At 38.3% G+C, this 24,530-nt stretch overlaps 1 protein-coding gene across 5 annotated transcripts; it reads right to left on the bottom strand.

Moving 5' to 3' along the window:
• Positions 1 to 1,151: 1,151 nt before the first annotated feature.
• Positions 1,152 to 24,464, bottom strand: KLHL15 (kelch like family member 15). 5 transcript variants are annotated; one of them, XM_062600222.1, is made up of 5 exons: positions 24,381 to 24,464; positions 23,520 to 23,826; positions 12,032 to 12,327; positions 11,616 to 11,944; positions 1,152 to 2,476 (listed from the first exon to the last, which is right to left on the bottom strand). In XM_062600222.1, the coding sequence occupies exons 3-5, from the start codon at positions 12,318 to 12,320 to the stop codon at positions 1,367 to 1,369; spliced, it is 1,728 nt and encodes a 575-aa protein (XP_062456206.1). In that variant the 5' UTR covers positions 12,321 to 12,327; positions 23,520 to 23,826; positions 24,381 to 24,464; the 3' UTR covers positions 1,152 to 1,366. The 5 variants fall into 5 exon arrangements, with proteins under 5 accessions (XP_062456206.1, XP_062456176.1, XP_062456191.1 ...); XM_062600192.1 differs by having other exon boundaries at positions 1,154 to 2,476; positions 11,616 to 12,327; XM_062600207.1 differs by lacking the exon at positions 24,381 to 24,464 and adding an exon at positions 23,944 to 24,024 and having other exon boundaries at positions 1,154 to 2,476; positions 11,616 to 12,327.
• Positions 24,465 to 24,530: the final 66 nt, after the last annotated feature.

Below are 24,530 nucleotides of genomic sequence, written 5' to 3'. Positions count from 1 at the left end.
TCAGTAGCTATAGTTGTGTAGGTTTTTTTTGTAAAAGAAACATAAATGGAACTAACTATCCAACCATCTAAGTCTGCATTTTCAAAATACAGTAGTTCACAGAAGTCGGTAATTTAAAAAAAAATGGATTATACCACTTCAACATAAGTACAAGCAAAGTCTCTGCTGAGAATAAATTTTAGTATATCCAGTCCTAAAAATAACTGTGGGTCAAAGCAGTGTTCAGCATTTGCTTACTGACATTTTCAATTTTCTTTAAAAAAAATAAAAAGGGCAACATATTCAAAAGTAAAAGAAACTCAAATAAGATGTATTTACTTTTTAAAAATAGCGTATAAAATAACAAATTTGTAACAGTTCATTATGAAGCATTAATATAGAGTTCAAAGTTACTGAATCAATCAGTATACGCTAAAGATACTTTGATACCAAACGAGGCCTCCAATTACTTAAGTTTTTTTAATTATTTAATTCATTAAAGGATAATACTATACCTAAAATTCAACAGATATGGCTAAATCTGTGCACTAGTTAAAATATAATATCCTAACTGCACATAAAAGATGCATTTATACATAGGTTTTACAGTGTGTGCATGTGTGTGCATATATTTTACCACCAACAAACACAATGCAGACAATAGAAGGCAGCACAGAAATAATGTTTTGAATATAAAAATGTTTCATTTTCAATTTAATAGAAAATGTATAATTTGCATTTGGCAGACTTACTGGTACTACTATACAAAACCAGGTAGAAGTCATGCAAAGGATTACTCTTAAATGTATTTAAGGGGAAAAAATGCCTATTAGAATTGAGAATACTTAGCAATTAATGGGAAAAGTATACAAAGATAACAAAATCTAGTTTAGTTTTGTTCTTTTAAGTCTGGTTGTACCCTAGTACAGCTGATGAGTTCCATTTTCTTTTATTTTCTTTTTTTTTTAAATGAGCATCAAAATAAAGTCGTTCTTCTCTTCCTTCCACAGATATTTTGTTAAACTCAGTTGATTTCAGAAGCATAGTGGTGTAAAGGCCAGTTAAAAAAAAAATGCTATGGACATAAAATGCTACCAAAAAATAAGCACACCAAAAATATATTTTACTTTCCCCTACTTACAATTATGTTAAAAAAAAAAAAAAAAAAAAAAAAAAAAAAAAAAAAAAAAAAAAGCTTTTTACAATACCAGACCAGCTACTGGCTTTTATAATAGACTTGGTAAGTACTTTCCCTGTACATCCAGTTTCTCTAAGCATTTAGCAATTCTTATACACAAGTTAATGTCTCTGAAGAAATTCAACTGGTTTGGATTTCCTGACAAATTAGGGATAGCTTTTTACATTTCAGTGGGTTGCTCATTCTGTTTTAGCTGCAGCGTCTAACATGCTCCAATACATATTCAGGAAAGTGCAAGCTGCATACTTGTAAGCCATCCAGCTTGCAGGGCATCCTTGGGTATTCATCTTCTTTCCATTTGTTTTCGTCTGGATCAAAGGTGAGGATTGAATCACTGTAATGACCATTGTAACAAAGGCCTCCAAGAACCATTATCTGTTTGTCCAGAACAGCTACGCCATGACCACTCCTACCAATTGGCATAGAAGCCAGTATAGTCCATTGATCAGTATCTGGGTCATAAACCTCTGTAGAAGGGCATCCTTGAGACTCAAAGGAGGCCCTCAAGATCACACACACACCACCAAAGACATAAAGCTTACCATTGTAAGAAATCATTTTGTGAAAGCACCTTGCATAATTCATTTTGCATTTGTTCTCCCAGCAGTTAGTAACCACTTGAGTTCTCCTTGTGCGCTGCTCTACCGTCCCTTCTTTACTAGGGTCAAATACACACACTTGCTTAGAAGTTGAAGAAGATGTAATTCCACCAGTGATATACAACTTGTTACCAAGCACAGTCCCTTCATGTCCGTATTTATTGACTGGATAAGGATCCACAAATTCCCACTTATCTTCAGTAATATCATATCGTTCAGTTGAGTAAAAAGTTTCATCTCTGGTTCTCCCAGCCACTGCATAAACATACCTCCCAATAACTCCAACAGCAAACTCAGATCGTGGAACGGACATGTCTGCCATTCGTAACCATGTGTTCTGTCTTGGGTCGTATCTAAACACTTTGGATGAAGCATGAAACTCACCATCTGGCCCTAGTTCTTCCCCACCTAACAGGAATACAAAGTTATTCACAATGGCAAGGCAGTCTGGTCGTAAAGGTACTTGAGGACCCTCTAGTTCCCACCAGACCCTTGGTTTGTGCAAGAGAAGAATTTTACTGTTTACCATACTGTGTCCTATCATTCCTCTAAATACTGCAGTCTGGGGTTTGGCAGAACGAATTTTGTTCGATTTCATTTCCATCAAAGGCTGTTGGTGAACGCTATGAAAGTAATTCATGGCTTGGTCAACCTCATGTCGCAGCTGCCGGGAGTATCGGTAAAACTCTGATGTTTTTACCTATGAATACATTTAAAAGATATTAAAATGCTGACCAAGAGAAACAATCCAGAACAACCTAAATAAGCATGTGTCATTAAAGGATTATTATGCTCAGTTTTATTCAGATAAGCTTCGAGAACAACTGCATTTGTGCACGGACGGTCAAGCTAACGTAAAATTATCCAAAATCTAAAGGCAATCCAGTGACTGACAGCCGTGGCTAACATTTTCAGCTGAATACTCACATGCAGAACTTAAGCAGGAGTTAGGTACACCTGCAATTCCCAAGCGCAAAAATCATTATTCCTTCTCCCTCAAAAAGACTCTGTTCATCTTTTGCTTAATCCACAAAGCACTTAAATTAAAAATGCACTACTGCCCAGGTTTTGAAAAACATCTAGATACCTATTCTGTGTTTACCGAGGTCTGCTCTGGTCTGCTGAATTCTCACAACCGAGACCAACCGAGCAGGAATTCCCAGACTTGAGGCTGTGCTCACAGTGCTGTTTTATTGGGCAGGAGTGGGAAGGCAAGGCTCAAGCCTCTTCTGCAGAACAGGAGACTGCATTAACCTCTAGACATGTTGGTCGTTACCTTATGTCTCCCCTCTGTGAGCCTCCACTGCTTAAGGCAGATCTTTAACAAAAGAGGAAAACATCTCCAGCTATGCTCCCTTGGTTGCACATTTTATGTGCTACCTACTGCAGAGGTAGGTTTGAACCCCCACTTCCCAGGCGAGAGTTACAACCTTTGAACTGCCTTATAACGGGGGAGGGGGCTCCTTCTTGCTCCCATTCCTCAATTTGGAAGGAGTTATCCCTGCTTAAGCTTGTTTAAATGAATGATTGTAAGAATTTACCTTTTGAGCACCTTTCCTACTATCCAAACTAATCCAAGTTTCTGAAACTGGTCCTGAGATGATTCAAAAACACCCTCCTGTCTTGAACATTTTCATTTAGCATATCCAAGCAGCCCTCAGGTCAGAATGTGATTCACTCTTCCCACTCAGAAATGGTAGATGTCTAATGCAGCATTCTGAAATACATTTCTAAAACAAAACAAAAAAACCCTCTAGCTATTGCAAAATTCTCAAATCCTTTATCAGATTTGATACTTAGTCTCAGCATTTTTCACTTAAAACTGGACTGCTTTCAAACAGTCCAAACACCCTTAGTTCCCAGTAGCTTCAAATAGAGATGTAAAGCCCTGGAAAAAAAAAAAAAAAAAAAAAAAAAAATCAGGCCACTCCTAAATTTCAAAGAGACCAGTGGACTACAAGACAACTTCAGAAGCTACTATATTTCAATATCTGTTTCCCCATCTGCTCTGCTCCTATGCCCTTTCCCAAAGGGCAGAAGCCTGTATCACCACTTACGTGAGTGGTGATGGTATAAGTGAAGGTTTTCACATACTTGAAAAGCAATCTGAGGCAAACGTTCTTTATTCTTTATGAATAAAGTAGTTGCTTGTTCCATAAACAAAGCAAGTAGTATTCAAGTTTTTCTAGCCTTCTATTAGTCATTTCTCTTCCTTGTATAATAATTAAGATAGTCTACTCTCAGATGAACCTTTAAAAAATCCTTTGGACTTACTTATTATTTGACGTGATTTGCAAGTAGCAGCACACATTTCTAGATTGTTTTATATAACAGATATTAAAAAAAAAAAAAAAAGAATAGTAACCTACGCTTGCAAAGCACTTTATAGTACAAAAGTTAGTGAATCGGTGTTTTTATTTTAAAAAATAGCACATTTAAAAATGAAAAAATACTCAAAACATCTTATGTAAACATTAACTTATCTGTGGCTTTTGCAATCCTAATAATAATAATAATAATAAAAAATCCAGAGATAGACTCTTAAAAGCCATTATATCAAATATACCTGCCATAATATTTATGCATTATAATGCAGTTTTTAATCACTTGCTCTTTATTTTCAGAAATTCAACTTATTTTTGCTTGAAAAAAAGAAGATGGCCACACATGGACTTCATGAATTACTCTCAGGAAATATCCAACTGTTTGTACCCTGCTGAGCGCAGGGGCAATTATGGAGCAAAAGGTTTATCTAGATGTAGTGGTTATAAGACGTCTACACTAAGCCTAACTCTTCCAGAGAATGAAGATTTATATTGTCATCACAAGTGAGGAGAAGAGCACAGCAGATCTGCTTATATGGTAGGAAAATAGCCACAGCCTGTATTTTCTTGTGTTTGAATAAACTATATACCTTGCCCAGTTGAAAAGACTGAACATTACTTCCAAAAATATACAGGAAATAAAAAATTTTATCAAAATTGTAAAAAGCAGACAATCAGACAATCTTGAAGATTACAAAACTACACAGCAAGTTAAAACGACATAAGCACTCTGTCCTCAAAGCTAACTTTCAAATTCTGCAGCAGCACTACTATTTCACGCATTTGTGCCGAAAGTGGAGCTATCTCTTCTGGAATTAAACAAAAAGTTAAAGTAGTATTGTGCCACATATTTACACTGGAAGTTTTCTCAAAAGACTGTGGATATCAATAGGATCAACATGCTCTGACAAGAAGCAGCACACTAGCAAAGCCTGGCTGACTTGGAAAGTGCTTTCCCCCTCCCCGCAAAATTTACAACCCCATCTTCAGATCTGGAAATTCAAATGCCAGCCCAGACCACCACCCTACTCCTTTACCTGTGCAACCCCAACCTCATCCATGAGAGTGTGCAAAAAGAAATAAGGTATGTTTCTAATTCCACAAACAAGATTCTCAAGACCAGGGAGCCAATCCATTAGTAGTTTACTACCATCTATCTTAATGAAGGCAATGACATCAAAGTAAAGCCTCAGTCTCTCGCTTTAAACCAGAAAGACATCAAGAACCAAATGCAACTGCTAATTATAAACTCACATACACATACAAATATGTGGGGAAGTTAGATAACAGCACAGTTTTGAAGAGATGAATATAAAAATATATCAGCACAAGAAATTTTTACAATATTCAGAAAAAAAACAAGATGGCACACTGTTTATCTATATTCTAATAAAGGAAGGTAGCTGGAGGTGTTCAAGACTGCTGCTGGGGAAAAATATCCATGCTTCTAGTCTTCTACCTTCAGCAGCACCATCCTGCCAGGCAGACGGAGAACCTCTCCTGAGGCTCAACCAGTGGTCTAAGATGAATGTTAGAGTACATCTGTGCAAGAGCATTCATGCTCATGCTTGCCTGATAAGGATGAAGACAAGGCAAATGAACGAGGGTTTGCCCTCTTTCATATTCACATGTTGTCTGTATGTGATCTTCCAGAATTATTTGAAAATCCTATTCAGTAAGGAAAAGCCTTGCCATATCTACCCTTTTCAATAATCTTACAGGTTTTTTAATTACTCGTGTGTATAATCAAAAAGGAAGGAGGTTTTAAATGTAAGTATTAAAAAACAACCTTAACTAAGTTATACATATAGTGCAGTTTTAACAGATTAAAGAACGTGACGCGTAGCGAACCTTTTGTGGGAACAGCTGTCTGATACCCAAAATATGCTGAAGAAAGTCTATCAGCATGTAAAAGTAGGTTTCTGCCATTACCAGTAAGCAGCAACAAGTAGTAACAAACTAGCGAACCTCTAATTGCTTACTAACAGACCAAATTTTACTGTTAAATTAAAATGAAAAAGTTCTAGAGGCAATATTCCCCTAATTACTGAGATACTAAATTAGTGAGAATTCACGGGTTTGTGCAAAACAATTCACAGATGGAAATGTACAATAATCATGATGAATCCTAAAGTAAAACAGACATGCACTGTGGAAGAGCACATCATCAACTTGGAACTCACAAAAAAGAAATTAATGTTTTCAAAGTGTAAGCAGACATTTTTCTGTTCTCTTGCTGAAGAGAGGGAGAAAAAAAGAAAGTTTGTTGAATTTCATTACCACTCCCAGCCTTATTCTAAAAAAAGGATATTAATCCTAGTGATCAAGCTTCCTTCACTGTGCGTACACTCCCATACAACTCTTCAGATTTCTAGCTAAAACCCTCTTAAAGAGAGTCTGCTGGGACACAGCATTAATACAGGAACTCCCCAGAGAACCACTGTGAAATACCACTGTAATAGAAATTGCAGATCTCATTGAATAATCTACCAAATCCAGTGGTTCACAATGAGACTTTTAGTTACACATGCAGGGATCAGCATAAACAAAATGAAGAAGCATGTCATTCCATAAAAAAGAAGATAGAGAAAATAATTTAAAACTCTCTATTCATCCCTCGGGTTGTCAATATCAGAAAAACTGGTTTTGACTTGGTGATGCTACCAAACTCAACATCACCCCTCCAGCCACAGCAAATTGGGGACTGACTGAACTTCCTCTTCATAGAATCACAGAATTGGTGAGGTTGGAAGGGGCCTCTGGAGATCATCTAGTCCAACCCTTGAACGGGTGGCCCACACAGGGACTGAACCCGCGACCTTGGCACTATTGGCACCAAGCTCCAAACAGCTGAGCTAAACTCTTCTTCATTTTGAATCAGTGAAAAACTCAGTAAAAATCTCTGACTTCCCCAACTAAAGCAACTACCATTGCCTATTTTCCTGCCGCATTGCAATAGATGCTTTTCCAGTCACAGCAACTAGACAAGTTTAATATTTTTTCCTCTACAGCATAAGAAAAAATAAAGCCAAAAATGCAAGTCTTTACAGTTTTAATTTGACAAAATGATCCAAACATGTACTCCATGTTTTCTTTGTAATCTCTCAAAATAGTTATGCAAATTCACTAGGAGGAAGAGCATGAAATGGAAGGAACTCTTCTGTAACAAAAGTTTGTCTTCAGTATGTAGCACAGTTTTTTCTCTAACCGTTTTCAGGTACTGCTTTATCTATACTTTTGTTTCTTCCTTTTCTGTAAAAACAAAACTTTCAGAACTGTATAGTCAAAGCTACTTCTGAAATGCTTAACTATTATTTGTAAATCTGTAATTAAACCTTAACACGTTATGATTTAAGGTAGATTTAGGAGCCTGGCTAGTACTGCGGAACTGATAAAAACACAGAAAATGCTGTATGCTCCAAATGTGACTCTATTGTCTCTAGCCACTTAAGCAGAAAACTATTTCAAAGGTTATAAAATTGTGCTTCCTTGAAGTTTTCTAAAGCAGCTAATTCTGAACATATGAGTGATCCAATTTAAATTCAACTAACAGGAATACAAATTGTCTTTATTCATTTAAAAGACATGGCTTAGTTATGTATCAGAGTTGTAGAGAGTTAATTCTTTTTATTTGAAAAAAAAAAAGTTAGATTTTACTAGAGATTAATCATAATCAAAACTCAAGATCCATCAGTCCTGCTAACAAGGATTCCTATTATTTTCACATCTACTTATTGCTAGCCATATTCCAAGCACAATTATAACCCTGACAGTAAACATAATTTTAAACTCACTTATTCCAAATCAAAATTCAAATAACTAAAGTTACATATATGCCTCTACAACAATAGTAACCAAAATTACCTTGTAACCACGCATACAGTAACCAGGCTACTGTACCTAGCTTTCCCTTTTTATAAAAACAGATCATTACTCACTTACATCTCATGGCCAGTATGAAAATTAGTCAATATCTGTGCAGGACTTTGAATATTTTGCAGGCCTTACAAATCACTTACTGTTTTTCTGCTTAACTATAAAAAGAGAATATAAAAGAAGACAGACTCTCTGAAGCAAGGACAATATCCTCAAACTCAGTGTTTTGACACAGTTTCTAAAAAGGAATAGCAAGAGAAATTATCACAATCAAGCTGTAGTCTCAGTGCAAAAAGCTCTCAAATGAGAATGGAATCAATCTTTATGCCAGAAATGAGCATACACAAATACTTCTAGCACATCTATCCTAGTCAGCAATGACCATCAGAGAGAAGAATGTCAAGTGCAGCACCTATATTTAAGGTAAGGGAGAACTCAGTAACCTCATTCACTAGACACTCCTTAGTCAGAGCTTCAGGATACAAAGTTTTAGAAAAATATTATACATATATGAATTATTAGACATTGAAGTTAAACAAAAAAAAGCGAGAGGAGAACACAACATTTAAAGATATAAACATGATGACACAATTACAATGCCATCTTCTCAGAAGTGAATTTCTAGACACTGAAAAGAATACGATGCACAAAGCCAAACTAACTAATGTGATGTCTGTCCTATCTCTGAAGTACAAGCTCATGCACTTAGTGATATCAAAGTTTCTGATTTCAGCTGTGAATTTATCAGTCAGCATGGACTAGTCAAAACAAACCCTGCAGACTGGACATTAGAGAAAACTTCCCAATTTTAAGGTCAGAGAGGTTCTGAAACAACATTTCAACTAGAGTAGTAGAAAAAACTAAATGGATCTTGATCAGTATATGAAAGCAAATCATGACCTGGTCGCCCGCAATAGCAGAGAGCTGAACTCAATGATCTAGGAAAACTCCCCTTTAATTTTCCTGGCGACTTACAGAGCTATAAATATGTTCCAAATAAATGAGGGTGTAACAAGTATAGTAGAAATTGTGCTTCTCCCTGTGCCCTTTTCTGTAATTTTTCAACATTCCCCAAATCCTCACTTCATCTACCTTTCATTTTCTTCTAAGTATCTATTTCAATGGCTGAACGAGAACGGAAGTATCTCAGAGACAGTTCTTCCAAGACAAATCAGAGTAAACAAACAGGTCATATTTGCTTTCGTGCACCCCCAAGCATGTCAGTCTTGAGATATCAACCCTGAGTCACTCATCAATTCCTTTTTAAAGGGAAAACCAGCCTACTCAGGTTGTAAATCTGTTTAAGAAGGAAAATGAAGGAAGAAGAAGAAGGGCTTAAAAGGCAAAAAGAATCCTTACTGTGACTTGCAAAATTAAGTTACAGAAGTTATTTATATACTACGACAGGCATCTTAGAAATGCGTATTAGAAAGATTACATAAGAGTACAGATGACAAGTCAGTGTACAGCTAACATTGAGTTCCCTGAACCATAACAGTCAATCTCCGAATGTTTTTGGTATACGCAGGAGTTTACCCATTGCTCGCTGCAAGAAAAGGATGGGTTCTTGTCTGTTCCAGGTTCTCCAAGAAAGCATAACTATTGAAATTTTCCCCCTTCTGCACACAGAAGTGAGCTTTTCCTCAAGCTACTGCCAGTTAATAGGCGTGCTCTGTTTTTAAAAGGTAAGGGCCAATACTCTTACGTTAGCATCAACCTTTGTCACCTGTCATGCTGGATTACTCAATGCTTTCTAGCTGCATCCAAAATTGAATACATTTCTAGCTGCAGTGATGAATGACACTTATTTAGCAGTGCTTCCCTGTGCTGAGCCTACCTACCACTGTCCCACCAGCTTCTCTCTGTTGCCACATACAATTAATGGATAGTTTGTTCATGGATAAAGCTTGTAAATGTGGGTACATAATCTGGGATGCTGAAAATGACCTCTCTCCTTACGTTGTACCTATCTGGTCATCTGGTAGGTGCCAAGATCAAAACTGAGAAGCAGAATATGCATGACACATACTACTGATGACAAAAACAACTCCAGAAGTTATACCTAGAATACAGTCCTAAAGATCAACATATACTTTTCACTCAACACTTAACAGATTTCAGTGAAGATGATTCGATATTTGAGTATGAACACTCAAAACTTAAAAGAGCTGAGGCAGACTCTTTCATACATATGGCTCTTACCCTGTTAGACTGCCTTTAAGAACACTTTGTGAATCCTATCAGTTTACCTACTGAAGGCCTTAAATTGCATAATAAGATAAAAGCTTTATTAAAAAGATGACATTACACAATACGTTGCGGAGTTTAGTTCTTGCTAGTTGGAAATGTTTTAACCGAATATAAATACTACATTACTGTTTTAAAATATATTTAGGTGATTATTTTATCTACAGGCTAATATAGGAAAATATATTTTACGTATTATGACTTCCTGTATTCAATTCAGACAAAAAAAAAGTGTAAAAATTCATTAATCTCTGAAGTAATTAATAACTTTTATGATATAAAATACAGATAAGCACAAACCAGTAGCCCCTAAAACCACTAAGAATAATACAATCTTATCTACATATTCACTGGATACCAAAGAAAAAATACGTATGGGAAATTAATTTAAGAATCCCAACAAAAACACAGATACTTAAATCCTATTAGTTCAATGACAAGTCAAAAATACACAGGTTGAAGTTAGATCTGATCACATAAATTTGTATCGTTAGAATAAAAACCATAAATGAAAGAATTCTTAACTTGAACACTCTTACTGTTACTAGCCTGCAAAAGAACTGCTTATGTATTTTGCAGTTCTCTACCATTTACAAACCCTCCGAGATTCTCATGAGCTAGAAAACATCGTTTTTTCCTATTCTTCCACAGAAGAGCAGAAAAGGCAAGCTCTCATTTAACTTCTTAATACATACATGTATCAGTTGAATTTTAAGTCACCTGTTACAAAGATTTCTTTAATACTTAGATAAGTCATTACACTTCACACTTAATTTTGATTGCATTACATGCCACATGTAAGATCAAGTGTATGTGTAACTGCAAGATCAGGGCTTATCTCCAACTACCGTGTAACAGCACAAGTGCAACAACAAAATGTTGTTGATGCAACAACAAAAAATTCTAACCTGCTGATTTAGCAGCAGGAGCTAGTTTTCATTTGTGAATTTTTTTAAAAAAAATGTGTTTAAAACATGTAAAGTCTACAGTCACTATGTTTGTTTTGCTTATATTACTAGCAATTATGATAACATATACCCTACCTAATGTATGCAGGCCAGAAATCTCTGGAAAATCAGGCAGCAACTTGTGGAAAACAGTTAGAACAACTGAAATAGAACTTTATACAAGTGATCTTATTTTAAAATGTCCTTTCCATAAAAAGCCATTTAAAAGCAGGTATTTAAACCTACCTGCTCTCCAGTCACTCTACATACTATTTTCTAACATTTAAATGACTTTACTTTTAGATGTTTGTCTTCTACAGGCATGCTAGAAAAATAAATGCCGTCTTTTTGTTCCTCCTAACAGGTCTGAGAATCTTACCTATTTAACGGCATGCTGCCCTAGCTAAATGATGAATCCTGTCTATTGCTTTTCAAATGCACCAACCTTCTCAAAAACACTGGATGGTGTCATCAAACAAAACCTGATGTTCTGAATGATGGTGTCCGTATGCCTCCAGCGTCTTCTATCATGGCGCAGCCAAGCCTGAACAGCTTCATACAGCTCTATCTCTGGAAATCTGCTCAGATGATCGTTATCCAAGTAAGACATGAGCTTTTCAAAGCTCAGATAGGAAAGAAAGTCAGGTCTGGACATGAGTGGCACAAAATTCTCTAGCAGAAAGGAGTCCAATTTTTCCCTGACTCCTTCGATGTTTACACCAAAATCATCCAAAAGTCTCATAATTTCTGCACAGTTTTCTAAGCAGATTTTAGCTAAGAGAAAAGAGCAACAAAATTTTACCACCTCTATCAGCTGGACATACATGGCAGCCTGAAGGATTTCATGAACAGTGTTCATACTCAGTTCAATAGTTCCATAGTACATGAATTGGAGGACATGACTGAAGCCTGTAGCTGTCAGACCTTTCAAATGGATTTTGTCCTGATCTCGTTCTCGCATGTCAGCTGTGAACATAATCCTGAAGTAATCGCTCTGGGTGGCGAGCAGTGCTTTATGGGCCTGAAATTGGTGGTCTTCAATGACAAGTGTGACATCAAGAAGCAATCCCTCTTCATACAGTGCTCTGAATCCAGCAGAGACACTGGTGTCATGGATGGAGGAGCTAAACCCTTCCACGTCCCCTGCCATGAATCACCTGGGGGGAAAATAAAATAAAAATAAAAATAAATTGTTATTTCTGTTAATGAATACAACACAAGTCCTTCCTGACCAGATAAAAACTGAGATTACTTTCATTAACACAGAAGAATTTTCACCTTCTTTTTTGTTTTCTGCCTTGAAAAATCAACTTAAGAAACAGCTTAAAAACACAAACTGCAAATATTTCTCCCCCAAAGATCTTCTGGTTTTAAAGAAAAGGGTAACGAACATGAGTAAGTATGAGATAATGACAAACTGGTTCAGCACTTCAAACTACCTACTGGTCAGATAATGAATATTCAACTAAAATAATCCATAGTCCTCCTATGGACTCTTCCCACATCCTTCCCCAGTCTTTCTAAAAAATTACCTGAGGGAACAATAAAACATCTACTTTGGAATATTAAATACATCAGAAAGGAAGCAGGGACCTCCTTAACTTCAGAAACAAGCTCCAGTAGGTCTTTACAAGGTATAATCTAAAATAATTTTTACCTTGATAAAGTATGTCAATTTATTTGAAAGTTATCTCTAGGAAAGTGAATATTTTGCACTTGAGAAATGTTATTTAATTTCTCATGTTTCAGTTTTCTGTAACAACAACACAGTCTGATTTTGTTTTCTGCCCATTTCTTACTGTGAAATGTAATTAGGTACTGAGATTGGTAAAGCACAAAATACTAAGTCCATAGGAAGCACTGAAAAGATTAGATTACAATTAATATTATCTTTTGTATACTGGGCTTAGTGAAGCTTAAATGTGCATTAAGCATTTGAACGTTTTCAGACGCATAGTGCTACAACAGTGCAAACTATAGTTTAATTATAAATAAGCACATAAATAAATAAATATACAAATATATAAATATATATACATCAGATTCCTACCCTGATAAAGTTAAGGAAGGTAAGTATTCAACAGAAGACTTACGAGTCTTCTGAGTCTAGAAGACTCAGAAAGTGCTTGATGGCAGGACATCACATGTGTGAACAGAGGCAAGGAAGGACAGCAAGGTCTGCACCTTTTGGCAGTAACCAACTATTAGAATTAGCTAAACCATTTTTGTTTAAGCTTAAGTTACACTGCAACACTCACCTAGGTAGTTATTTGTATAGCTAAATATTAAGCTTAAATATAGCTTAATTTCCTATAACTAATAGCAATTTAAGAGAGTAATGTAACGATACTGGTAACTTCTACAAATAGGTAACTTCTATAAATTAAATAATACCAATGTTAACATATTTAAGAAACTTTTAACTTTCAGTTTCAGAACTTTAAGACAGTGAGTGTATGGACACAGGAGTTGCTCCTGGTTGGCACTCCAGGTTTCACAACATCAGTGAGCAGTTATCATGTTGCTCCCCCTTTCTCAAGCAGCACATCCTTACTGCTGCCATTTGAACTGGATTGTATCTGATGAGACTCCATAAACAGATAATCATCTCCATTCCTTAGCACATCAGTGCACATCATGGAAAACAAAAACAGAGCTCCCTTTTCGCCTATGCAAAATTAAAATGGCGAGTGGGTGTTTGCAGCCACACCTCGCCGAATTAGCACCGCTCCCATACATTGGAAACCTGCTGTCAGTTTTTGTGTACAATAGAGTTAATGCCAAGAACACAAGCTTTCAAGAAAATTAAGACTTTATAACAAAATTCAAATTCCTGAAAGCAAGAGGAGCAGCAAGAGAACAAAACCCAATTGCTTTCTCAACAGTATCCATAATAGCACGCTCCCCTCAATGTCACTGAGGACAGGCAGAAAAGGCAAACTTCCCTGGAGCTCTGTACTGTGTGGCTCTTGTTCCCGAACATAGCACATCCTTACCAGGAGGAAAAAGCCATCAAATATTCTTCTCTTTGCTATTGCTAATGATTGCATAAAAGCAGGCAAGGAAAGAGTCAGTTTTCTAACTCCTACCACCTCAAAGAGAAACAATAAACAAACTGAGGTGGAAGCAACAAAGCCTGATTTTTCAAGATTTTGCTTTCTAATGTCATTTTTTGGTATCAAGTAAAAGATAAGTGTTAACTTTAGCCTTTCTTGCATTAGAACACTTTTAACACCTCCCTCCCCCCCCATCCCCCGCTCTCTGATGTCTAAAAATAGTTGAGCTCGTAGTTTAGCATTTCCTCTTTAGGAGATTTAACAGTCACTTGCCTCAGCCTAGGCCACCCATTTTCATAAAACACACCGTAACTTGACATGATTTGAGACAGCACACTCTCAGTTTTGCCTGAAATCAGCCAAGAGGTTCAACAGTCACTTGGGACTCTCCGGCAGTCCAATTGCAGAGGTCAGGAAACCAATGAGGAAGTTTGCTTTGCCTTTAATTCCAAGGTAACCAAAAAGAAGGCACAGGAGGAGAGCTGGTATATTCAAGCGCAAGACATGAATGGCAAAATGCAACAACAGATGAATAAGGATGAAAAGAATGCCAGAAATGAGGCAACATTCCCCAGGTGACCAAAGCAGCATATATGATTATCTGGAAATAATGGCCTGTCATATGGACTCACACAGGTTGACAGTATCTCAAGGAAGGAGTTGCTTCAACACAGCATAAGGGAACAGGATTAGTCAGCGTCAAAGACATGCTAGGGTCTTTGACTAGGAAAGACCTTGTGTGAGGTCACTGACTTAAGAAAAAGATAATTGTAAGCACTCTGCAAATATGAGGAAAGAAACTAACTTTTAAATAGTGTGGTTCTAAAAGGCCTCAAAGAAAAGAAGACCGAAAAACAAGCAAGTGAGGATGAGCAGAGACAAATGGAACAAGGTAAATGCACCAAATAAACAAGAGCATTTCTGGTGTTCCTCTGAGGGAAAAAAGAAAAAAAAACTATATGTCTCTATATACAAACATATATACATAGTCACACGATCTATCTATATATATATACACAAAAGCAAACCCAACATCAAGTTGTTTTTACATAGAGACTGCATTGATTTTTTTTGCAATCATCCATTTAACTGATTAAATTGTAATAAGACATAATAAATTTAGAAATAAGAAACATTTAAAATTTAAAATCAATCTAGACAAAAAGTAAGGTGGGAGGCATCCTATTAGGATTCCAATTTTTGTATCTTCCCAGAACCAGATATTATGCCAAAATACACTGAAATCAGAAGTCAGCCATAAAACTCCACATTGTCCATGTAAAGTGGCCAACACTCCAAAACTACAATTTCAGAATTTTAAAAAATTGGGGGTTTAGGTCATTCAATTCTTCATTTCTCCCCTTATATTATTTCTAGTAAGCCTCCAGTTTCCAATCACAAAATATTATTCCTTGCAAACATTAGAGAAAATTGAATTAATTTCTTAAGTAGAGAAAAAAAATGATGAGACTTCTCTGTAACTCTACATAATGAAGCTTCAGGAACCTGTGAGTGAGGAAAGAAGCTACTTGTCTTCTCCCGTTAAATAAAAGCAGTAAATACCACCTTTTGGCCTAAAGCTATGTACTACATAAGAAGATATATTTTTCTTTGTATCACAAAAATATATGGCCAGTGTATATACACAAAGAGGTTAAAATAGTAAGTGACTGGGAACTAGACCATTAAAGACATATTATGATCAACTGCTAAAAATCTTTCTATTTACAGCTAATGTCCTCAGTCAAAAGCAAATAGCAATAAGGTAGTTTAAATAATAAAAAGAAATACAAAATACTCTCTAATTAAGTCATTTTTCTAAAGCACGGCTACGCCATTCCTCCCACACACCCACTTGCAATCTTAGATGTCATTCTACGCACTCTTCTAATATACAGCCAATTTCCCAAAAGATGATAACAAAATGATTTTTTCATACTTTCAATAAAAATGCAAAATTCAGAGTTAGATTTTCTTCATCCATGCAAATCAAAACAGCATATCTGATTCTAAGGAAGACGCATACTCTGCATTGGTCTGTAAGAAAATTGGAACAAAAAATTTCCAATATATGAACAATAAAGCGGGGGGGGGGGGGTGTCTAAATTAATGCTCCCCACTGCTCTGCTCATACTACAGCTGTTTGGTATAACACAGTACAGGAAGTAAAATTCTCTGCTGAAAAATCTAAAGAGAGATACACTTAACCTTATTAGCTTTTCCTGACAAGCCTTCCTTTTCAGCACATAATGCATTACACAGTCTACTCTGCTGTGACTGGAAAAGCATTTTCTTGGAACACTGATTTCTCATCTTTATTCTGCAGATGTAATAAAAGTCTGAAAACTCTGTTCCAGACTGCTTTTTCCTGCTAAACAAGAACGTTTTTTCCTCAGGGTATCTGAGACTCTTAGTCACAAATGGAAGAAATAAAGTCTAAATGCACAGACTGCTAAGAATGAAGTTATGAAATATCTGCATTTGGCTCATGTCCTGTTTGCTTTAAAAATCTATTCAAAAGCAGTACTTCTGAAAGCGTCTCCTGTAAGAAAGCATCTGTATTTTATATGTAAGCTTTTATACGCTTTCTAGGGATAGAAACGTCTTGTTCTAGGAAGTGTAAACAATACCAACTTCAGCACTTCAGCTGAAAGGCAGGATTTCTGCTTTCCTTTACTGCTGTTTCTTAATAACGCATTGGGATGCTGAGACAGAACTAGAAAGTTTCTATGTTTCTAAATGATGAAGTACTTATTCATTCTACCTTCCTTAAAGTAATTCTGTGAAAGCATCCATGTGAACATAGCTGAACAAATTTTAACCTAATAAAACATTGTTTCAAGTTACACAGCAAGTTATTTTAACAGAGGTACAGAACCATACTTTCATAACACAAAGTATAAAAATAGATTTTAAAATCCAGTAATCTGTTCCATCTATTCCCTCTATGCAACAAATGCACACATTTAAATGCAAATTCTAAAGTCACTATAAATATGATTTAGTAAGGCATAGTGGAAAGTGTTTTTAGCAGAATTCTGTGACCCCAATTTTAAAACAAGCACCTGCCCGCACAAATAGGATGTTTTTCGCAGAGACAGATTTTATACATATGTATGAAAGTTTGATATACCTAGGCATTTCCACATGCAAGCAAAACACTCACAAATGCACACATTCATCACTGAAAACAGTGCCTTTTAATGCAGGTAGGTAACAATGATTTATCTCTGAATTAAACTTTTATTTACATAGTCTGAAACTAAAGCTATTAAATCTTATCCAAACCACCATTTTTCATCGTAATTCCTCACTAATAGCAACAGAGGGAGTGATGTAAAAGAGAAAGATTAGTGACCAGTGGATATCAAAACTCTCCATTCTTTCCAACTATAGCAGATGTACAGAAACACTTCCAAGTTTCTGCATATATAAAATCTTTTTTAATGAATATGCTAGATTTCAGAAAGAAATTTACCTGAAACACTCTAGTATTATTAACAAGTTGAAAAAAGTCCTTAGTGTGAACCTTAGGTAAGAATTCCAAAGAATTCAATTATTTCAGAAGCAAGGATTTAAAAGCTTAACACCCACTGGCAGTCAAAGGAATTATGCTGCTAAATGTCAAAAAACTTTCAATATTAGTAATTGGGTACTTCTGAAAATTGCACCTGCTTCTTCTAGAAATTTCTCTTAGTTGTACACTTCCAACACTGACAGCTCATCTTACAAACTCTACCCATGTTGCTACCTCCAAGCTATCTGAATCAGTTTGCAACAACAGTGGCATTTTTATAGAAGTCAATTGTCTGCGAGGTCATTATAGTTATGCTGGAAGCATTGTCAGAAACAGTTATAACCAAACCTGCTATAACTGAAAATGGATTTTGTCTCAGCTCAGTACAGTTATACACCACACCAAGTATGCTACAACCCTGCTGAGTGGTCTTTAGCAATCTTCACAGAGTATGGCACTAAACAGTCTCTTTTTTTTGGAAAAACCTTTAACTCAAAGCAGATTGTTGCTACTTTCCATATGCATATATTTACAATGAATAATGTTTTCAACTTGTATTGCTTTGTGTCCCTAAAAATTGATATTATAATCCAATTTAGTCTTTCTGCACAAGAAGATCCAAGTATGTTATGATTGCAAAAAAGATCAGAATCGTTTTTATTTTAAAGTACTGTTGAACAGCATAGTTTTAACATATGTTGAATTTAGATAAATACACATGGATTACGTCAAAAAAATCCCACTTTACAATACTAGCCATCAGAGAACAAAATATGCTCCCCAGGTAGGCCCTTAAATCAAGCTTTAAAATGATTATCAAAAGGGTTCTGAAGAAAGCATTTACTTGACAAACATTTTAAGACTACCAGGCAAATCAGTATCAGTTGTAGTTAATTGAGCAATACCTAACTGTACCTAACTGCATCTAAAATCAGCTTCTGTCTCACAATTTAACATTACTGAAAGATATACACCAGTCATTACACCATATTAGGTCCATTACATGGATGATATAACTGCATTTCACAGACATCTGACATAGTTTTAGTTGGCTAGAACAAAAACAAAACAAAACAACAACAAAGTACACTCCAACACCTAGAGCAAGCTGAGCCCAATGCTGTTCTGATGTATTTTCTGTCACTAGGCTAAGCAGCTAGTCTTTAATACTTTGAACAGATCCAAAAGGATAAGAATCATCTTCATCTGGAAAAACTTACTTCATTAATACCTAAGTAGTAAATTATGGTAGTGATGAAAGCTACAGATTTGCCACTCTTCTCAAAGATGACAGGTCCACCCTATCTTGGATGTTAACAATTTTTATTATACATGCCAGTGCCTTATATAACAATTAATGTTATTAAATTTAAGTGCACTTTATCTTAAAAAGTGATTTTCAGTATAAAGATACTAAGAAAATCATACTTCCTACTGATAACTAGCAAGCATTTCATAGTCAATAGCAAAAATTTGAGTTCTGCTTATTTATATTGAAGCATTTGACCTGATAAAATTTTAGCGTTATAATAAAAATCAATGAGCTATAAGTGATATTTAAACCCTTTTAGTAAAATAATTTTAATATAGTTGAACTGCTCCTTACAACTCACTGACTTTTTACTGTTAGCTGTTAATTCCTGACAACTTAGTACTTTTTGGCAGTCTTCTGAGAAAATGAGATTAATAAGATTGTGCTTTTTGCCCCAGACACAGAGCTTTCACCCCACTGCCAAACGTCAACCTCATTTCCCAAGAACGGCAGAAATTTCAGAACATACTAAATTTCTACAACTTTCCTGAAAACTGGCAGCTAGAACAAACGAAAAAGGCTCGGAGTCTCCAGTGCGGGCTCAACAGTTCTTCATTCTGCTTTGCCTGCTGAAAGGCAAATCAGCACACGTGTAGATCCAAACCAGTCACAGGATATAATTAAGGAAAGTGAAAGGAGACGAGTGACAGCGGGAGAGCTGATGGGACACGCAGCGCGAATCAGACACGCGGGCCAGGCGTCGCAAGGAAAAGACAGAAAGGATGTCGATGCGCGGTGGCTGTGGCCGAGGGGATCCGAGGGCAAACCGGGGCCCCGGCGGGGAAAGAGCCAGGCTGGCGCAGAGGCGGCAGCAGGCAAGTCACCAGGAACTTCTGTAGTTCTGCCTTTCTATCCGGTAACGGCTTCACGCTGCCCCTGCTCTTCCAACGGAAAAAGCACTGAATTTGTAAGGCCCACCTCAGCGCCCGCCCCGGCAGCCGCGGCCCCGCCGCCCCGAGCAGCCCCCGCTCTCCCCACGCCGCCGATCCCCAGCGGCCATTTTTGCGGGCCCGGGGCGAGCTGCAGGCGCAGCCCCCGGCGGCACCTACCTCGGGGCAGCAGCGGCGCTGGAGACGCGGCTCCTCCCGCTGCACCCGCGGAGACGCCGGCCTGCGTGGGGCATCGAGCCGGCGGCGGCCGAGCCGGGCGGGAGGAGGAGGGGAGCGGGGGAGGAAGGGGGATCCTGGGCTCACATCCCTCCTCCTGCTGCTGCTGCGCCCGCGGTCGGTGCTCGGCGGGAGGCGGCGAGCCGCCCCCGCCCCCGCCGCGCCGCGGGGCCCCCCGCCCCCGCCGCTCACACTTGTTTACCTCCTGCGCTGCCTAGCGCGGCCGCCGCCGCCGCCATCTTTCCCCGCGACAGGCGCCACGCGCCGCCCGTCACTTCCGCCGCCACGCGCGGAGCCGCCGCGCGCGGGCGTGGGGGAACCGGGGGAGGGGGCGCCCGGCCCCGCGGCCTCCGCCTCCCGCCGGCCCCGTCCGCTGCCTGACAGCGGCAGCGCGGCGGAGACCCGCCGGCCCCGAAGGGAAAAGCCCCTGCGTCCGGCCGGGCACCGCAGAGGCGCTAGCAGCAAGAGGCCCTTGTGTGTGGCCTGTCACTGTGCTCCCCACGCAGTGGGGCCGCTTTCGGTCCCGCCGCGGACTGCTCTGTTCCCCTCTCTGGTCTCCAAGCCCCATCCCAGGTCTGCAGAGGTCTTGTTCATCATCAGCGTTTCTGTCCTCCGTTTTCTTGGGCAGCAGCACAGCCTGGCTGCCAGGCAGAAACCCACGGGGAGCAGCGGCAGCTCCTTCCAGGGCTGGCTGAACTCCTTCCCCGAGAGCTGGCCCCCGCGGGCGCTGCAGGCTGGCCCTTGCTGTCCTCTTGCGGGCCACTGCGAGCATCAGGCCACCGGAGCCAAGAGGCCAGTGCCACTGGCCCTGCTCGCTAGCGTAGCTGCCTGCAAGCAGCAAACTCCATGTCGCTCACAGGGAGCTGCAGTCCAGCAAAGGATGAGCAGCTTCCTCCCCAAGCCCAAACTTCACCTCCTTGCTTTCTGCTGCTTGTTCTTGCCCAGCAAACAGTGACTTTAGTGCAAGAAGGAAAAAAAGCCAGCCTCCCCACCCCCTACCTACGTAGGGACAGCACACTAAAACTGTGCAGACCTTTGGTCTGCCACTGACACCCCCAAATCATTCACTACCTGCTACTGAACCGCCCCCATCACCCTCTATGTCACCCACTGTTTGAAATAACAGGCCACACATTGCCATCTTCTGTTTATTGCTGCTCCCATCCCCGTCACTGTCTATTTTCAGTCTCTCATTACCACCCCCATCCCATTCTTGATTTATGAAAGGAGCATAACTGCTCTCTAACTGCCACCCCCAATCTGAACGTCTTTCCCACCTTTCATAGCTCCATACAATGAACCAGCTATCCCAGGCACTGCTTCACAAAAGACTTCCCACTGCTATTCCCACTCTGTTAACTGACCTCCTACTGCTCCCTCATGGCCTACTTACTCTGCACTACAATCAACCTATTCCCATTCACTCCATCATACCCAACGACCTAACCTCTCTACTCAGCAAACTTCATACCATTTCCCCTCATGCACTAACTCATGCAGGAAATTTGCCCCATTTCCCCAGTCACTGCTTCAAAACCTGTTATAATGCACTTATGGTTAAATAACGAACATTTATCTATTGACTCCAAGACAGCTACTGTTGCTGTCCTCTAAGACTCACACAGAAAAAACATTCTCACCCTTACTCATAGGATATATATGTCCTCTGCTGCACCAACCACATACCCACTCACAGCACAAACTACTTCAGCAAAGACAAACTGGAGTAGAAAGTAAGTATTTCTTGTACAGAAATGATACAACACAAACTTCATGCAACTTTGTGCTCTCTTCAGGCTTTTCACCTTCACAGGTCAGTAAGGGTGGAAAGAGCTAGCATGACAGTTTTGGTTTTAGATGTCATTTTGCCACTTGCGGTTTGTGACTAGCTTATGTATAAGATGGTCTTCAGGTCTCCCCCACACTGCCACAGAAGACAACCTCAAACCAAGCCAAGCTGCCTACTGACAGCTTTGGCATACTCATTCTCAACACTAAAAAGAACAACAAAACAAATCTCCCTCTCCTTCATATTGGACAATTTGTCTCTAATGAAAAAATCAAAATAATTTTAATCTCCTGACTAAAAATGCTAGATTGTTAACTTTAAGCCACAGCCAATGACTGCTAATAATATCTTAATTAGCATTAATGAAAATAGAGATTTGGATGGAAACCTCTCATTTAGGCATCTGTACAATCTTGGTTGCTAAGTAGTTCCCACTCACATAAATGAGACTATTACCATAAAATTATGGACTTAAGTGTTTCAACTATATTAGTACACCATTTGCCATTTCGTTTGTGTATTTTTAAACCTTACTTACTTTATATGCATAGGTATATGAGTAATATACTTGACAATTCCTAAAAATGTGAAGTTTTATCCTGTTTTATTAGACATTTGCAGTCTTTTCTATTTTTTTTCATACTAGGGGTACTTGAAAACACAGTGAATCAAAGTAAGACTATCTTAGAATACATGAAATGTATAATTTCATTTTAAAGTAGGAGAAATGGTTTGTGTATTTTTTCAGATGCCTGACAGAGCTCTTGGCAAGGATTAAATCATTTATAAAGGCTATTGTAAATGTGAAAAAAAATGTTTAATTTTATATTGCACTATGTTATTGAGTAATTTGCATAGCTAAATAAGTACAGAGTCTACTATTTTCAGCCCATTTTCATTAAATAGGGATTATACATGCCTAGAAGTCCAGGCAACTATAACCATGTATTGCATCATGCTCACATCACACTTTGTGTAATTCAGTCTTAAGTATCTACTTTTTTCCCAGAAGGGAGATCATTTATCAAAAATTGTAATACATCATGTAGACTGAAGAATATATACTAAAATTATTTTTACATTTGACATATCATTTGAAGTTATACTAATTACATCATATATTTTAGATGTATATAATTTTAGTTTTATATTCATTTTTGATCCACTTGTGCAGAACTATTGTATGCAGGACAAAACAGTTTTTCACTGGCAACACCATTACATGTACTGTAAAGTTTCTTGCCATATTCTCATATTAACTTCTTCAAAATACAAATGCTAGCAATGTACTTGTTCTAGGTTTTTAGAGTAGAATTCATGTCTGAATCTATTCAGGAAAGAAATGGGAATAGTAGTATTTGTGAAAGTGGGAGTTTACAAGCACTGTTAAATCGTATATACTAGTTTTATACAGATTTTATCATCACACTTCAATCATGTTTCTGTGTATTCCAAACCTATTTTTTTCACTGAAGCAGTAAGCCAGGCAAAATCTGTGAACCTTCACATTTTTCAACAAGCAAAGACACTGTTGATGAATGGGATGTATTTGACATAATGGTTACTTACACTGGAAGAAATCCTACTAGTAGCAATATTCTCTATGCCTGTAAGAAGACCTTTCCATGAAGGAGATAGTTCCATTTCCCAAGTGGAAGGGCTGGGAATTTGGCCTTTATCTCATAGTCTCTGTTAAAGCTCCAAGCTGGCTGTCATCACCGTACCAGGGATTTTATTTGATTTTTAAAACATTTATCTTGTGTCCGAATCTGAAAACAGCATACATTTGGTGGGGGGTTTAGCTGTTTGGTATGAAAGATTCAAGCTGCTCATTCTTGGGGCAGGGTCTTGTTCTCTATACCACTAAGCACTCAGCCTACAAAAGACAGCAACAAGAAAAAAGTTGAAATTCAAAATCTTGTTAGGCAGCTGGCCAGCAAAGATTACTAACATACATATAGTAATACTTTACTGTAAAAAAACACAAACTGACCTGACATCAAATTAGATGTGCTTTTTTTTAGTTCGTGGAAACACATCTAGTTGTAATTTTTACCCGTATCTTCCTTTCTGTTTCATGCCTATTTACTGTGCTAAATAAACCTGCATTTTCTTGCTGTTAGATATGCACTGTCAAAAGTTGATCTTTACTACCAAAACCACAGAAAGAAACTCATTCTTTTTGTACAGCTATCAACAAAACCAGCCCCCATCTTAATTACAGTATCGAAGAGACTACAATTTACATATTATATACAGTAATAATATAAAATAACAGAGGGCCCGGCCAGCCTGTAGTTCTAAAGACAAGAGACAATCCCTTTTCAACAGAAATACTTAAACATGCTAATTTCTAAGGCAACAGTAACATAAGCCTGCGCACAAGACCAAGCACAAACCATCCCTAGCGATGCATTTTAATTCGCTCACCTCTCGCCATCCCCCCCCTCCCTCTCTTCAGCGCCTCCACCCGCACAACGGCCCCGCGGCCCTCGGCTCACGACCGTTGCCCGTCGGGAGCCGCCCCGCGCACGCGCGCGCGGCCCCCCCCCCCCCCTTGTCTCCCTCAGGCGCGCATGC

Source organism: Rhea pennata, chromosome 1 (assembly GCF_028389875.1).
Source record: "Rhea pennata isolate bPtePen1 chromosome 1, bPtePen1.pri, whole genome shotgun sequence".
Classification (NCBI taxonomy): domain Eukaryota; kingdom Metazoa; phylum Chordata; class Aves; order Rheiformes; family Rheidae; genus Rhea; species Rhea pennata.
This window is presented reverse-complemented; position numbering and strand designations above follow the sequence as displayed.

Coding starts and splice junctions, on each gene's coding strand:
- KLHL15 (XM_062600192.1), bottom strand. CDS start 12,320: ATGGCAGGGGACGTGGAAGGGTTTAGCTCCTCCATCCATGACACCAGT. Junction 2,477..11,615: donor CATCCAGTGTTTTTGAGAAG/GTTGGTGCATTT, acceptor ATGTATTCATAG/GTAAAAACATCAGAGTTTTA.